A 13,936-nucleotide genomic window follows, 5' to 3' on the forward strand; every position below is an offset into this window, starting at 1 on the left:
GAAGCACGGCTAACATGAGACACACTGCTAGATTAGATTGATGTTTTTCTCTCGCTTAATAACGGTTGCACAACCTCCAGTCTATTAATGTCTATGCTGTACTCCAGACAGCCATCAGACAGAATGTAAGTATGGCTGCAAGTACTTGCCCATTAGCTCCCCCTCACGTAATTGTAACTGAATAGCCCCCCGCTCTGATGTTTAGATTAGAACTGTGCAGTCCGTTGAAGTTACCTTAGGTAATAGCGATGTCAGGCAGATTGGAGAGATTCAAGAAGTCCAGCCAATGTGTTTTTTGACTTTGACTCGCAAGCACAGATGAGCAGCCTTCACCTACAGGCACCTATTAGATAATTATGCGGAATTTACCAATGACTGTATTTAGAACGTACTGCCATATACTAGCATCTGCATGTCACAATTTGTAATATTTCATTTCTTTCCTGCTTGTATTCTCTGCCACAGGCTTCTCTATTGGGGAAAATATTCCAGGTATTTGTTTGTCAATAAGGGTGGAGCGCACGTACTGTCGGTGATGTAAATGTTGTTAAGAGGCGTTGATTTGACAAACGTCCGTGTTTCTATGAGCGTCTGTCTGTGCATGGCCATGATTTGGGTTTTTAGGTGGGTGCTTTCTCAGGAATTCAGGGCCATGTGGAACACTACCATAGCGCCACTAAATTACCCCCCCCCCCCCCCCTGAAAATATTATTATGGAATACAAAATGTGTGTACTTTCGCCCAAAGTCAACTAAGATTAGCAACCCTAATGGGGACAAGTGCTATAGAAAAACAATATTGATCATCATGTGAAGAAATGACTTGCTTCTGTTGTTTTTCTTCTTCTCAGACCAGACAGCCAGTCTTTGTGCAGCTGCTGCAGGCAGTTTTCAGGGTCTACCACTGCAACTGGTTGTTCCCTGTCCAGAAAGGCTGCGTGGAAAATTGTATCAAAGTCCTGTCAGATGTTGGTAAGCTGAATACCTAGTAAAAAATCCAATTGCCTGCCATGAAAAGCAGTTACCCATTCACATTTGTGCGTCCCCACCAGCCAAAGGTAGAGCCATCGCCATCCCCGTGGACCTTGACAACCAAGTGAACAACTTGTTTGTGAAGTCCAACAACATTGTGCAGAAAACGGCAATGAGCTGGAGACTGTCGGCTCGTAACGCCGCCCGGAAAGACTCTGTAGTGACAGCGTCACGGGACTACAGAAATATCATCGAGCGGCTGCAGGTACGGCGGGTTTATCGGTTTGACCCGATTCGAACGAGTGCTAACAACGTTTGTGCGGAACGCAGGACATCGTGTCAGCGCTGGAGGACCGTCTCCGTCCGTTGGTCCAAGCCGAGTTGTCCGTCCTCGTGGATGTGTTGCATCGGCCTGAGCTGCTTTTTCCAGAAAACACTGAGTCGCGCAAAAAGTGTGAAAGTGGAGGTTTCATCTGCAAGTAAGACATTAATAGCCATTACTTTGGATTGAGGGAGAAATCAAAGATATTAATTGATGTATTTGTGTAGGCTGATCAAGCACACCAAGCAGCTGCTGGAGGAAAATGAGGAGAGGCTGTGCATTAAAGTTCTGCAGACGCTTCGAGAGATGATGACCAAAGACCGTGGTTATGGAGAGAAGGTAGGTCATATACACCACACTCACCAGATACGCCATTCTCTACTCGGGCACTCGAGAATTATTGTCTTTTTTTTTTCTCAAGCGAACATGAGTGGTCTTTCATATATATTTTTTCGAAATGTCACGGTGTAGTTTGGAATACATTTGAATTTTTGCTACAGATATTGTGTTATATTATCTCTCTATATATACACAAATTCAATTTCCTGTTTTAAATATTCATGCATGCCAAGGGGAGCCATTTACTGTTTGTCATATTAGCTAAAAAGTAAATGTTCTGAAAGTTATTCAAATGCTCACTAAAATTTAATAGCTCTGACCAAAAAAAAAAAAGGCAATAAAATCAACAAAGTTAGCAGTGGCCTAAAACATTTCTATGGTGTTATGTAATGATGCACAAAAATGGATCGGTTTAGGCCCCCGAGACAAGAATTATTCCATTACTCAAATCTGAATGAAACCATGAAAAATATATATTTGCTTTTGAGTGCTGATGTTTCCACAAAGTATATTCCAAATCGTTGTGTATTAACGGGTCTAACAATCCAATTATTTCCCCTATTTTGAAGGGTTTTCTGCCCTTGGATTTTTGTCACATATCGAGACCCTCTCTGATATCTTTTCAGCCAAATGTGACAAATTTAAACAGCAGGTCGCATGCATTCACAAAGCCTCTTTTACGAGCGACTAGATTGGAGGACCTTGTCCAAATCACTCACTTAACTAACATTGTCACGCTGTGTTGTTGACCTCTGCCTGCGCTTCCCGGCCTGTTATCTAACCCCGCAAACCTTCTGCTCTCTTTCAGCTCAGGGCCTTTGATGATGAGATGGATATGCCTAAGGTTATTTCTTTTTTACTTTATCCGTTTGTGTCCTCGGTTCTTGTAGCTTCTTTTGTAACCGTACTGACTTTAGCTGCTTCCGTGGCTGAGTGCTCGAGTTAGACTGATTTCAGGGATGAGCGCCAATGTCGCAATAGTACAAAATAGGAAGTGTGTGTACGTGCGCTTGCGTGCGTGTGTGTGTTTAGTAATTTACTTGTGTGTGGTTTACTTGACAGATTAACAAACATTACCTAAGTATGTATCCACTGTAAACAGTCATTTTATGTTGGGTTTTAATTAAATCATTTTATTGTTGGGTAAACAATCACATAGCCCAATACTTGCCGGCAAATAATAGATGGCTGTAAAATATGATCAAGCGAAGTAACAGACGTGCAAAATTGTATTGATCAATTTATAAATGGAGGTGCCATCAATTGATGATGGTGAAGAAGCAATAGAATCCAAAGTGCTCCCATAGGCCGTCATCCAGGTGTTTCTTTTCCTTGCCCGTGTTCAACCATGAGTTGGGTGTTTCCCCCTGCACGTCCTCTCAGTGCCGATAGGGGACACTATGAACGTGTGTGTACGTGTGCGTGCCGTGCCATATGCACGTATTAATGTGATGTGTGCAAGTGTGACGACAGTAGCAGTCATTGAGGTTGTGTCCTAGTTTCTTTCCCTGCCTGCAAACTGCATGATTCCTGGGCCCCTTCCAATTCTGGCCTGAGGTTACATAAGAACCCGGCATCTCCCCCCCCACCTCCCCCTCTCTCTCTCTTTCCTGGAACTCAGCCCTTCCGCTGCTGTTTGACCTTCAGCTACAATTGTGGAGGATAGAAGTGAGCTGGAGCCATTTAGTGTGTCTGTGTGTGCATGTGTTTGTATGTGTGTGTGTTGGGGGGGGGCACCTGTCTCTAAAAATGGGTTTATGAGGATGTGCAGGGTATGCAGTTGGGCATGAGAGTTTATTCCCCCCCCTCCCAACACACACTACCACACACACACACCTGTCCTGTGTTGTATCTCTTGTCACGGACATAAAAATGGCAGTGGTGCCGCAATGTATTTGTCCCTCCATGTGTCAGTCTGCATATTTGGAATCTCTTCTTTCACATTCAGCCTGCTATTAACCTGTGACACAAGTCTTTATTTAACTCGGGTATCCTAAATTCTCCCTGCTGCTCCTACACAATTGACTTCTTGCATGTAGTGTAGTAAACAGACTATGTGCATGTGGAAGAATAATGTCTACATATTATTTTCAGAAAGGTTCAAGGACTGGTTTTACAAAAGGCATTTCAAACACAAACAAGTTTTCAACTAGTGAGTTTAAAAAGCGACCCTGCAGTAAGTTAGAAGTAGAGGTGCCGCATGGCGAGACAAACCGTGGCCGTCTAATTCCTGGCCGAGAAGAACGGACGTTTTCATGACGAGTATCCCGGAAGAATTCTTTCAGGAACGCATAAAAACATGGCAGGGAAAGTTTGATAAACTCACCAGGGGAATTTCTTCCAAAAGGGAAAATATGTCTTTGTGGTACAACTCCTTGAACTTTCCTGACTCGCCATAAAAAATGAGGGCAGAATTGAACACATTTATGTAATACTATTTAATATAAAGTAATGAAAGATTTTGGGAGTTTACAAAGCTGCCACAGCAACATTGGCGGTGTTGGTGCACCTACGTCATTGCCAAATGTCACGGGCATGGACTTATATAAGTAAACTCAAGTTTCCCTCGACACTGTCTGTGTGTGTGTGCGTGTGCACGTGAGCGTGCGCATGCGTGGTCACGGTCCTATTACGCAAGCCCTCATTTAGAGTAAGTCATGCTTCATGCCTCCCTTCTCCCTCCTAAACATATCATGGGATCTGGTTTTCAAAATGTTACGAGATTTTTTCTGCATTAAGTTGATTCTTCCACTTTGGCTTTTGCAGTGCAGGTCAGCTGCAGTGCCCATAGGAATCAGGCTAGCTGTGAACACCAAGTGCTTCTGTGTCTCAGCCCCAGCACACAAAGATGTATTTGTTTGGCTACTTTCAAAGGCCTATTTTGTACATGCTTGTCACATGTACGTCATTTTGTCAAACTGAGTGTTGTGATTCTACCCAAAGGGGGTTTCTCTCGGGGAATTTCCAGTTTGGTAGAATGTGATGCAGTCAGGGCGGATGTGGCAGCTGTCAAAGGGTTTCTCCGTGGTGTTTGTGGTCTGACTTACGACCATCAACTATATATCCGTCTTTACTACATTTGCTGCTCCTTGGTTTGATGTGGCAGCCATTGACTTGGTTGTAGTTTTTACACTAGTTGCTCGTAACATTTAATATTACGTTGCATAGAAGACCAAAACATTAGCAAGAACAATAGTGTTTATTAATTAAAATAGTGTTTTCACATCTTACTTTCTGTATTTATGTGAATGCCCTTAGCCCAGCAAGCTTTTTCTAGTTTTTATGGGGTGTCTTTATTATATACTTTAGTATACCTGGTGCTGATGTGTGTTGACCTGTGAATGAACTCCCAACTTAATGAGATTTGACTGGGATGAAGCGGAATACCCTCAAATCGAAAATTCAAAATTATTGTGCTACGGCACAGCTCGAGAAAACTCAACAGTGGCATAATTGGCTCCTGATTTTGACTTGGACTGACAAGTTGAGTTGTGGAAGTGTCAGTGTTTGTTGTTTTGCCTTCGACTCTGTGTTTTGGTGACAGATGGCTGCTCTAAGCGGCTCTGTGTCACTGGTTTAGTGACCTGGTTTCTTTTGGATTGATTATGTAACTCTAACCCCTAGCCTAACTCCCCTGCCTGCCCCTGCTTTTTAACTAAACTATTTATGTTGAGCATTGCCACTTAGAACTCTGAGTCATGTTATTGTACCTACTGCACGGTAAATAATCATACTTCTAAGCATTTTATAATCCGAATCCCTCGTGTTTGCATTCGCAAACAATGCACAATGCAGAAAACACCGGACCTCTATTCATCCAGCCATTCTCTGAACTTTGTGAGTCATGATCATTGGATTTACTCATCCTTGACTTTTAAAGGTGAAGTTGCTTGAGTCAGTGTTTGTTCTTATTCTCTAATTCTTGCAGTGTTGGCTTTGCAGACGTCCGCATTTTTTGTTGTCCCTGTTTGCTGTACTTTTGTTATAGTATCAACTAACTTCACCTTTTTTGCGGTCCATGCATAGGTAGATGTCAATCAGAAATGTGCTTCCGTGATTTAAAATAAGCAATAAGAGTTTCTTTGAGTGAACGTCATAATTTTGTCTAAATGGCTTGTGGCAGTGAGCTGGAAAGTAAAGTTACGACGTTATTTTTGTGGGTGGTGTTTTCGTTCTTTTAGCATTTTCCTGGAATGGTACAGGAGGACATAGGCGTTTGCGCCGTTGTGGGTGTGAACACAGCCCACTTGATTCCCTGGTTGGGAAAATAGAGACCACAGTGACTGATTTGTGAAACAAGTTATTTTTTTTACATTTTATTTAAAAGTCGCACATATTCCTGTAGTTCAGCAGTGTCGTATATAATTTTTAGTACCATACGCATGACGGCTCGCTCTCAGTTGACCTTTGCATGGCCTTTTGCATGGACTTAATTTTTTTTGTGCTGTGTCTTCTAATTAAATGCATGTGCTTGCATCTGTCTGGCCTAACTTTCATCACTGCACCCAGCAGCTGGATCAGAACCAGCCTGAGAAGTTGTTGGAGGACCAGAAAAGGGTACGTACACGTAGATGTAGCAAGATGTGAAGAAATCATCAATCTCAAAAACGCCACACAATTTTGATTTTGCAGAAATTTAGCCAAGGACGTTCTGTGCATTGGCAGCTTCTTTTTGGATAAGCTTCAAATAAAGCCTTCTTGTGAAGGCGCCATCATCCATAACCAATTTCTTCTCCGAGAAAGGAAGAGGTCAGGCAAACTCGACAACAAAACAAAATCATGAGACGAGTTTGTGAGAGTCAGCAGCTGCACTCCAGCTTGAGTCAAGTCAGCTAGTATCAGTTTCATCTGCAGCGCAGCAATTTGGTAGTATGTCACTGATTAAACTCCAGAGAAAATTACAAAAACTAACAAAATCTGGAACAGTTATATCAGCGAGAAAAGTGACTGGAAAAAGTCGCAAGACGATAAGATTGATTGACACTTGATTGGATCTTAAAGCATGACTAACCTGTGTTGAAAAAGCAATAAATTCACAATTTAACTTGAGAACCAGGTCTTGCGTATTAATCTATCGAGGACCGCGCAATTTGACAGACCTGTCACATAATCGCGCACACGTCATTTTTCATTTACGTCACGTCCCATGGGAGGTCTCATCAGGTAACTACGAGCTGCCGTTGCTATGACAACAGCAAAATCGTGCTGCTTAATGCTCAACAGTTGATGAGTCACAGTGTGAGAGAGCGAGAGAGAGAGAGAGGTGGCCTCAGGTCTATCTTAGTGAAAAAGCGCATCCTTAAATGTCATTCGACTGGGTCACTGATGTTAGCAATCATTCCTTTTAGTCCAGTGGGTGGTAAATGACGCGAGTTTTGATTATGTTCCTGTTCCTGTGTTGACGATATTTTGTTGTGATGAAGGTCCAGTCCACAAAAGGAATGATGACTGTCCCCTGTTACCTAACCAGCCACACTCCTGCCACATGGCTGCAATCATGTCATTGCATTTTTCCTTTTCTCCTCCTCTGATAGGGCGAGGCACTGAGGCAGATTCTGGTGAACCGTTACTATGGCAACTTCCATCGCAGCGGTGGGCGGAGGGACAGCTTGACGTCATTCGGCAGTGGCCCCCTCAGCCCCGTAGGACCCAGCAAAAAGCAGTCAGGTGGTTAACACCCAAATGAATGAAAACATTTTGATTCCGCCGTCTGTCGTGTGACCAGCCATCTAGTCCATCAAGAATGTTTCCTTATCTTCAACCAAAATATGTACGCCTGATGTCGTTGTAGTAAAACAAATGTCTCTTAGCATGTTAGGCAAGGATGGCGCTCGCTATCTGTCTGACCCTGAGCTCTTATCGCTCTCAAAGTTGTGCGCAGGCCTGCCCTTTGAGCATGACCAGCGCCGCACACTTATCACAACCACACTTTGATAACACGGTCATTGTTTTACAGGCTGCAGTCAAAATACCAACGCAGGCCATCTCGACATGACGCGTATGACTCATTTTAGAATAACCCACCGATGTCTTGTTTTTGGGCAGTCACAATAAAACGGTGTTTACAATCACTGGCATGTGATCCGAGGTGAATGGTTCTGGAAATATCACTTGCGTGATGTGCTTTGTTGCACGACTATGCACAAAACCTGTGTAAACTTGCTTTCCACCTGATACGGAAATATCCAGTGTTCTCTCGCATGTGTACTGCACAGTGGGAATTTTATCGTCACGTGCATTTTTGGGGGGGGGATTAAAAAACAAAACAAAAAAAACCCTGAAATAATTATTTGTTAATATATGTCTTGTAATTAGGGAAAATCCTCCACCTAAAAAAAGTTAACAACTCTTATTACCATTGGCCAAGAAGTGCTCCTGCAGTTTTACAATATTACTAAATATATCTTTTGAAATAGAACCTGTTTTATTTTTGATGAACACTTAGGCTTGCTATGATACTGTATTTCAATTCTATTTACTCTTATACCAATTTGTATAGCAAGTCTTAATGTAATAAACTGTGGGTTAACCACAATTATATGTGAATTAGTAAAAGTGGCTTCTGCGAAAAATTTCCTAGATTTAATAGATTTCTTCTGAGGAACTGCAGTCACATGCCTGTTTTGCCCATATTGACCTGAACTGTTTTCTAGTGCTGGGTGGCCCTGGGGGCCTGAGTCGTGGGGAAATGAGCCTAGCGGAGGTCCAGTGCCACCTGGACAAAGAGGGAGCCTCTGATCTGGTGATTGACCTCATCATGAACACCACCAGTGACCGGGTTTTCCAGGAAAGCATTCTGCTGGCTATTGCTTTGCTGGAGGGCGGCAACACCACCATTCAGGTCAGTCCAACTTTAGTCCACAAGCCAGTCATGTGACCAAGATTTTCACAGCTTGTTGATCTGCAGTCTAATGCATAGTTCTTGGAGTATATAGGTTAGTGTGCATCCATGAATGTTACATTAGGGAAGACCCCCCTCCGCCATACCTTGTGCGATTTTTAATTTTCCAAAGCCACTTCATTACATTTGATTATATATGACATTTAGGTTTCCTCTATATTTCAGTAGTACGCTTCTTGGTTGTCTCTTCGTTCGTTTGTCCCAATTAAGTATCTGTTTGTCCGTTGAAGTGTGTCTTGTGATCAGTCCGCCCATCTATGGGGTTGTTGTGCAATCACGGGGCTCGCATAATCAGATTAAAGCAAAGAAGCCGCCGCGGTGGAGATAATGCTTTGGCTTCCCACGGCTGCGGCACTGCTGCATCACGTGATGGCCTTGTTACATAAAGCCTCCGTGAATGAACAATGAGGAATGTCTCAGCCTTCAAAACATTCCGCCTTGCTCTCCCGCTCCCTTGACTTCTCTTGCCGGTCGGTCTAAAGTGGGTCATGCTGGGCCTCCGGAAGTGGGGCAGTGGGGAGAGAAGGTGGAGGTGGGGAGGGGGACACAGTAGAGGGATTCAAGAGTCCTACTTTCTTCCATCCAGTCAACATTTATCATGAGGTAGCTATTTAATTGTAAAACCTCCACTCAGTGCAAACAGTGTGTCGTCACCCAACCAAATCAAGTCTACCTAAGCCTCGCCTGTTTTCACAATCTCACATTATTTCCCCGAAAGAAAAGTTTCAGCTTTGGTTAGCCCAAGTTAACCTTTGGTTTCAGTTGACCCGTCAAGTTGAGCACGCTTCTTGCACGGTGTTCTCCCGCGACACAGTTAACTATTTACTCATGACCTTCAGAGCACACCGAAATAAACGGCCGACCCGAGTACTCCTTCAGCAAATGTTTTCATACAAAAGCTAGTGCACTTGACAACTTTTCAGACTTGTTTTGACACATTCCAGCTTTGATTAAATTTCCTGGATTGTGAAGTGTTGTGACAAATTGTCATTTCTCTTCCTGACCTCCTGGCAACAACACCCACTGCAGGTGTGTGTTCGCCAGTGTCGTGAAAAGTCCCCGAAAAATAACAGTTGTGCTCTCATTTTGTAAATACTCAAAGATGGCCGACGTAGCCAAAGGAGAAGGCAGAGCTGCTCCATTTTGGTTTTGCATGTGGCGCTGCATGCGCGACATGAGGGAGGGGGTGAGGGAACGGGAGTGCGAGTATAAATAGCTGTTACATAACATCCCTTTGTTGATGCCAAGTCGCAGAGCGGAAGGAGAGAAAGGGAAGCGCTATGACCTTGTTTTTCAGCGGACCGCCTCCACCTCGCACCTCTCGTCTCTGTCTCATTCCAATCAGACTTTGTCTCCATGGATACAGACAGACTGTGTTTTCCCAACACCGCACAAGGCGGGGTCTGGGATGCTTGTCCCTCTCCTCTCTCTCGCTTACCATCTTTTTCTGCTCTTAGTCTTTCTCCATCCTCTCCTTGACCGCTGTTACTTCATCCATCACGTCATTTCATCTCATTGGGGTATCCTTGTCACAAACACAGATGGGCCCCTGTGCAAGGAGTTAGTATCGCACTGCGCTGTACAGAAAGCCAATGGAGTATTCATTCACCTTGAGGTCCTTGGACGGATTCACTCCTCATCCACTTTTACTCATGTTTTTTCCCATGTTTTGCAGTTTTTCATGACATTTTTGCACAAGTAGCAAAACTTATTAGTGTACGTACTAGTAGAACAACATTTGAGTAATGCATGCTAGTCAAATAACAAGCGCCGAAACCACGAGTATTTTCACACATGAAATTTCTCCTCCCATAAAAGCAATGACAGATCATTTTAAAGAAAGACGTATATATTCAGTATAGCAGTTTTGTTAAAAATTGCGTGAAGTTAATGGCAATTTCCTGGTCTCTTAATTTCTAGTTCCTGAATTTAAAATGACCACCAAAGGACGGATAATATCGGTATCGGCCACCGTCGAAAGTACCGATACCTTGAAATAAGACTGGTATCGGTATTCGCCTTTCAGACAAGTACACGGATGCTAGATATCAACAATATTGGATGATTGCACAAAGTGCCCCCTGAAAAATATCGAGTCTGCTTCTACATATGAAAACTATTGGTTGGATGAATTAAGAATTCTAAAATGATGTATACGTATACCTCTCCAATCACCATCTGTCAAATAAAAGCTATTTCAGCAACCCGATTGGTTACCCCAACTGACATGATGTGCAAGCAAGATGCCAGACCGCATCTCCTTCTGCACATAGTGTATTTCGACTGTGACATTAGCACGCGAATGCAACTATGATTACATAACTTTGGCAAAGTCTTTCCGAGTGCTTGTGTGACATGTGGGTGTGTCTTTTAAACATGGGCATGTGCCTGTTCCCGGAGATAGCTGACCTACTTTTGTGGGTGTCTGTAAAAGTCAGTGGGTGTGGAAGAAGTATGCACCCTCTTGCTTGTGTGTGCTTGTGCTGGAAAATGTGTGTACGTGACTTACGTAATTTTAATTGGTGCGGCTAGGGTGTAGGCATATGTAACGGTGAAGGCTTCTGCACATTCTGGTTCAATCGATGCCCAGCTACCCCGCTTGAGCTGGTTAATGATAATGAGCAGAGAAGCGCTAATGCCGCAAATGTGCTGCAGGATGCAAGCTGGGCGTTAGGTGCGTGCGGTCGCTCGCTTGACTCTCCGTCATCAGGTTGTTTATTGGATGACGGCTTTGCTCAGCAACTCACTCCCCCTCCCTCCTTCGTCTGCTATCTGCTTGTCCCTGAGTGTTGACGGTGCGTACGTGCAGGAGAGCTCCTGCCTAGTGGTGGAGGCCTGGGGTGGGGTGGGGCATGAGGAGTCTGTGGAATCTGCTTTAGGGCACAGTCACATAGTTCACCGTTTTAGGCGGCTGCAGGAGAGATTTGATTACAACTGTGTGTTTGCTTTCAGTTACTTTCATTTGCTTTAGTACTGAATTGCTCACAGTTGTGCTTTTTTTTTTAACAGAATGGGTATGTAAAGTCATCTCACAAGATTATTTGATGACCTCATGCTTGACACATGCTTGATTTTTTTTTTTTTTTTCCTCTACTAGCCCAGTTTTGCATACAACCTGGAAAGACGGGTGGTTACATAATCGTCACTGGCCCAGATTCCGTCTAACAGAGTATTGTCTGTCTCTTCCTCATTTTCAGTCACCTGATTTCCCAACCCCGCCTCTTTTTAATTTTTTCCTACTCCTTCCGTCTTGATTTTCATCGCTGGACTCTTTCACCCTATTCTCCATCGTCTCTTTATCTGTGTAAGTAGGCCAGGCTTCTCCCGCCTGTGTCATTTTTCACCATGCATGTGCGGTGAGTTGGCCTCTGCTGGGTGAGGCCTTTGCAAAGGGTGCTATAGATAAGAACTCTTACATAATCAAAACAACAGTCTAGTAGGCAGGCCGGCACACATTGTACATAATGTAGAAGTGCTCTAATTCGACATGACCCCATTTCTGAGTGCCACCATGTCTACCTAATCCACACTTCGGGCCTTGAAAAATTCTATTATTCTTTGTTATTGACCAAAACTAAATAAGGGCATAAGTAAAAAAAAAAATAAAAATGTCTGTCTTATTGCATTATTTCAATTTGCAAAGATCTGCTTTTTCTGTGGAAAAAGTTTTACACTCACTCAAGTATTACACTCAAAGTGGCAACTTTGTGATGCTTTCCTCCATTTTGTGTGTCCAGCGTTCATTTTTCTGCCGCCTGACCGAGGACAAAAAGTCTGAAAAGTTCTTTCGCGTTTTCTACGACCGCATGAAGCTGGCGCAGCTGGAGATCAAAGCTACAGTGACCGTAAATACCAGCGACCTTGGAAATCGGAAGAGAGACTATGACAGCCAGGACAAAGACACCCCGGTCCGCAAAAAAGGTTTGTGTTGGATTTAATCAAATGGGCAAAAAGAAAATATGGCTTCAATTTTAACAACAGTGGGATTATTTTTTTAATTGGAATAATTATATTTGTTCAGCAAGAGAATCATCGGTGGTGATGACCGAAGAAGTACGTGAGCAACTACTCGAGGCCTCGTCCGCCACCAAGAAAGCTTTTAACTCTTATCGACGGGAAGCCGACCCAGAGGACCACTTCGCCTCAGCAGATGGTCAAGCAAGCACCGGAGAGAAGAATCAGGATGACGGCGAGATGAGCTACGTCATCATTATCATGCAGCCCATCCTTCGTTTCCTGCAGCTACTTTGTGAGAATCACAACCGTGACCTGCAGGTTGGTCCGTCCAAGCGGCACAATTGCTCTTGACTTCACTTCTGCCTTTGAACTGGTATTTAATTCACCTGCTTGTTCTTTGGCTCTTCACACCTTTTCTTTGGAATGGCCTGGAATGATAAAACCTGACATTAGCGTAATGAGATAATGATGATGATGATTATGATGATGGCAATAATATGGCATTCGCCTCTGGCTTTTCTGTTGTGTTTTATTAGTTGCAATTACTGGATAGGAAAAAGACGCTCTTGGCACATAAGCTTTTCTTTATAAAATAAAAAAATAAAAAAGGGCACATCACCTTTTCTGTATAAAATTTAAAAAATGGCACATAATCTTTTCTTTATCAAATAAAAAATATATTTTAAAATATTGTTAATAATATTGTTCATAATAATGAGAATTTTTTTCTGATTACAACTTTTAACTCCACAGAACTTTGCACATAACCTTTTCTTTATAAAATAAAAAATATATTTTAAAATATTGTTAATTATATTGTTCATAATAATGAGAATTTTTTTCTGATTACAACTTTTACCTCCACAGAACTTTGCACATAACCTTTTCTTTATAAAATAAAAAATATATTTTAAAATATTGTTAATAATATTGTTCATAATAATGAGAATTTTTTTCTGATTACAACTCTTATCTCCACAGAACTTTCTTCGCTGTCAAAACCACAAGAACAACTACAACCTGGTGTGTGAGACCCTTCAGTTCTTGGACTGCATCTGCGGCAGCACCACAGGAGGTCTGGGCTTATTAGGGCTGTACATCAATGAAAAGAACGTTGCCCTCATCAATCAAACTCTAGAGAGCCTCACAGAGTACTGCCAAGGTCCCTGCCATGAAAACCAGGTAAAACAGCAGATCACACCAGATGTGACAACTCTTCAAGGATCAAATTTCCATTGATATGTAATCCTTATTCAAACGTGCCTCAGAATTGCATCGCCACTCACGAGTCCAACGGTATCGATATCATCATTGCTCTGATCCTTAATGACATCAACCCGCTCGGAAAGAAGCGGATGGATCTGGTGCTGGAGCTCAAGGTACTAAAGCGACTACGGGGAAAGTTGAGCAAAGGGAGACGTTTGTACTTGGATTGAAAGTGGATTC

At 42.9% G+C, this 13,936-nt stretch overlaps 1 protein-coding gene across 12 annotated transcripts in view; it reads left to right on the plus strand.

The window, feature by feature from the left end:
* LOC125977844 (inositol 1,4,5-trisphosphate-gated calcium channel ITPR1) overlaps positions 1 to 13,936 on the plus strand; it is a 41,812-nt gene that overhangs the window by 15,568 nt on the left and 12,308 nt on the right. For 2 of the 12 annotated variants that reach the window (XM_049734823.2, XM_049734825.2), the window contains exons 35-47: positions 466 to 492; positions 851 to 971; positions 1,052 to 1,236; positions 1,302 to 1,450; positions 1,521 to 1,632; positions 2,441 to 2,476; positions 6,142 to 6,189; positions 7,167 to 7,299; positions 8,286 to 8,473; positions 12,271 to 12,454; positions 12,555 to 12,808; positions 13,472 to 13,672; positions 13,759 to 13,869. In XM_049734823.2, the coding sequence (XP_049590780.1) occupies positions 466 to 492; positions 851 to 971; positions 1,052 to 1,236; positions 1,302 to 1,450; positions 1,521 to 1,632; positions 2,441 to 2,476; positions 6,142 to 6,189; positions 7,167 to 7,299; positions 8,286 to 8,473; positions 12,271 to 12,454; positions 12,555 to 12,808; positions 13,472 to 13,672; positions 13,759 to 13,869 (1,749 nt within the window). The remainder of the gene's footprint in view (positions 1 to 465; positions 493 to 850; positions 972 to 1,051; positions 1,237 to 1,301; positions 1,451 to 1,520; positions 1,633 to 2,440; positions 2,477 to 6,141; positions 6,190 to 7,166; positions 7,300 to 8,285; positions 8,474 to 12,270; positions 12,455 to 12,554; positions 12,809 to 13,471; positions 13,673 to 13,758; positions 13,870 to 13,936) is intronic. The other 10 variants (XM_049734827.2, XM_049734831.2, XM_049734835.2 and 7 more) reach the window with 8 other exon arrangements.

This window comes from Syngnathus scovelli, chromosome 11 (assembly GCF_024217435.2).
Source record: "Syngnathus scovelli strain Florida chromosome 11, RoL_Ssco_1.2, whole genome shotgun sequence".
In the NCBI taxonomy this organism is placed as follows: Eukaryota; Metazoa; Chordata; class Actinopteri; order Syngnathiformes; family Syngnathidae; genus Syngnathus; species Syngnathus scovelli.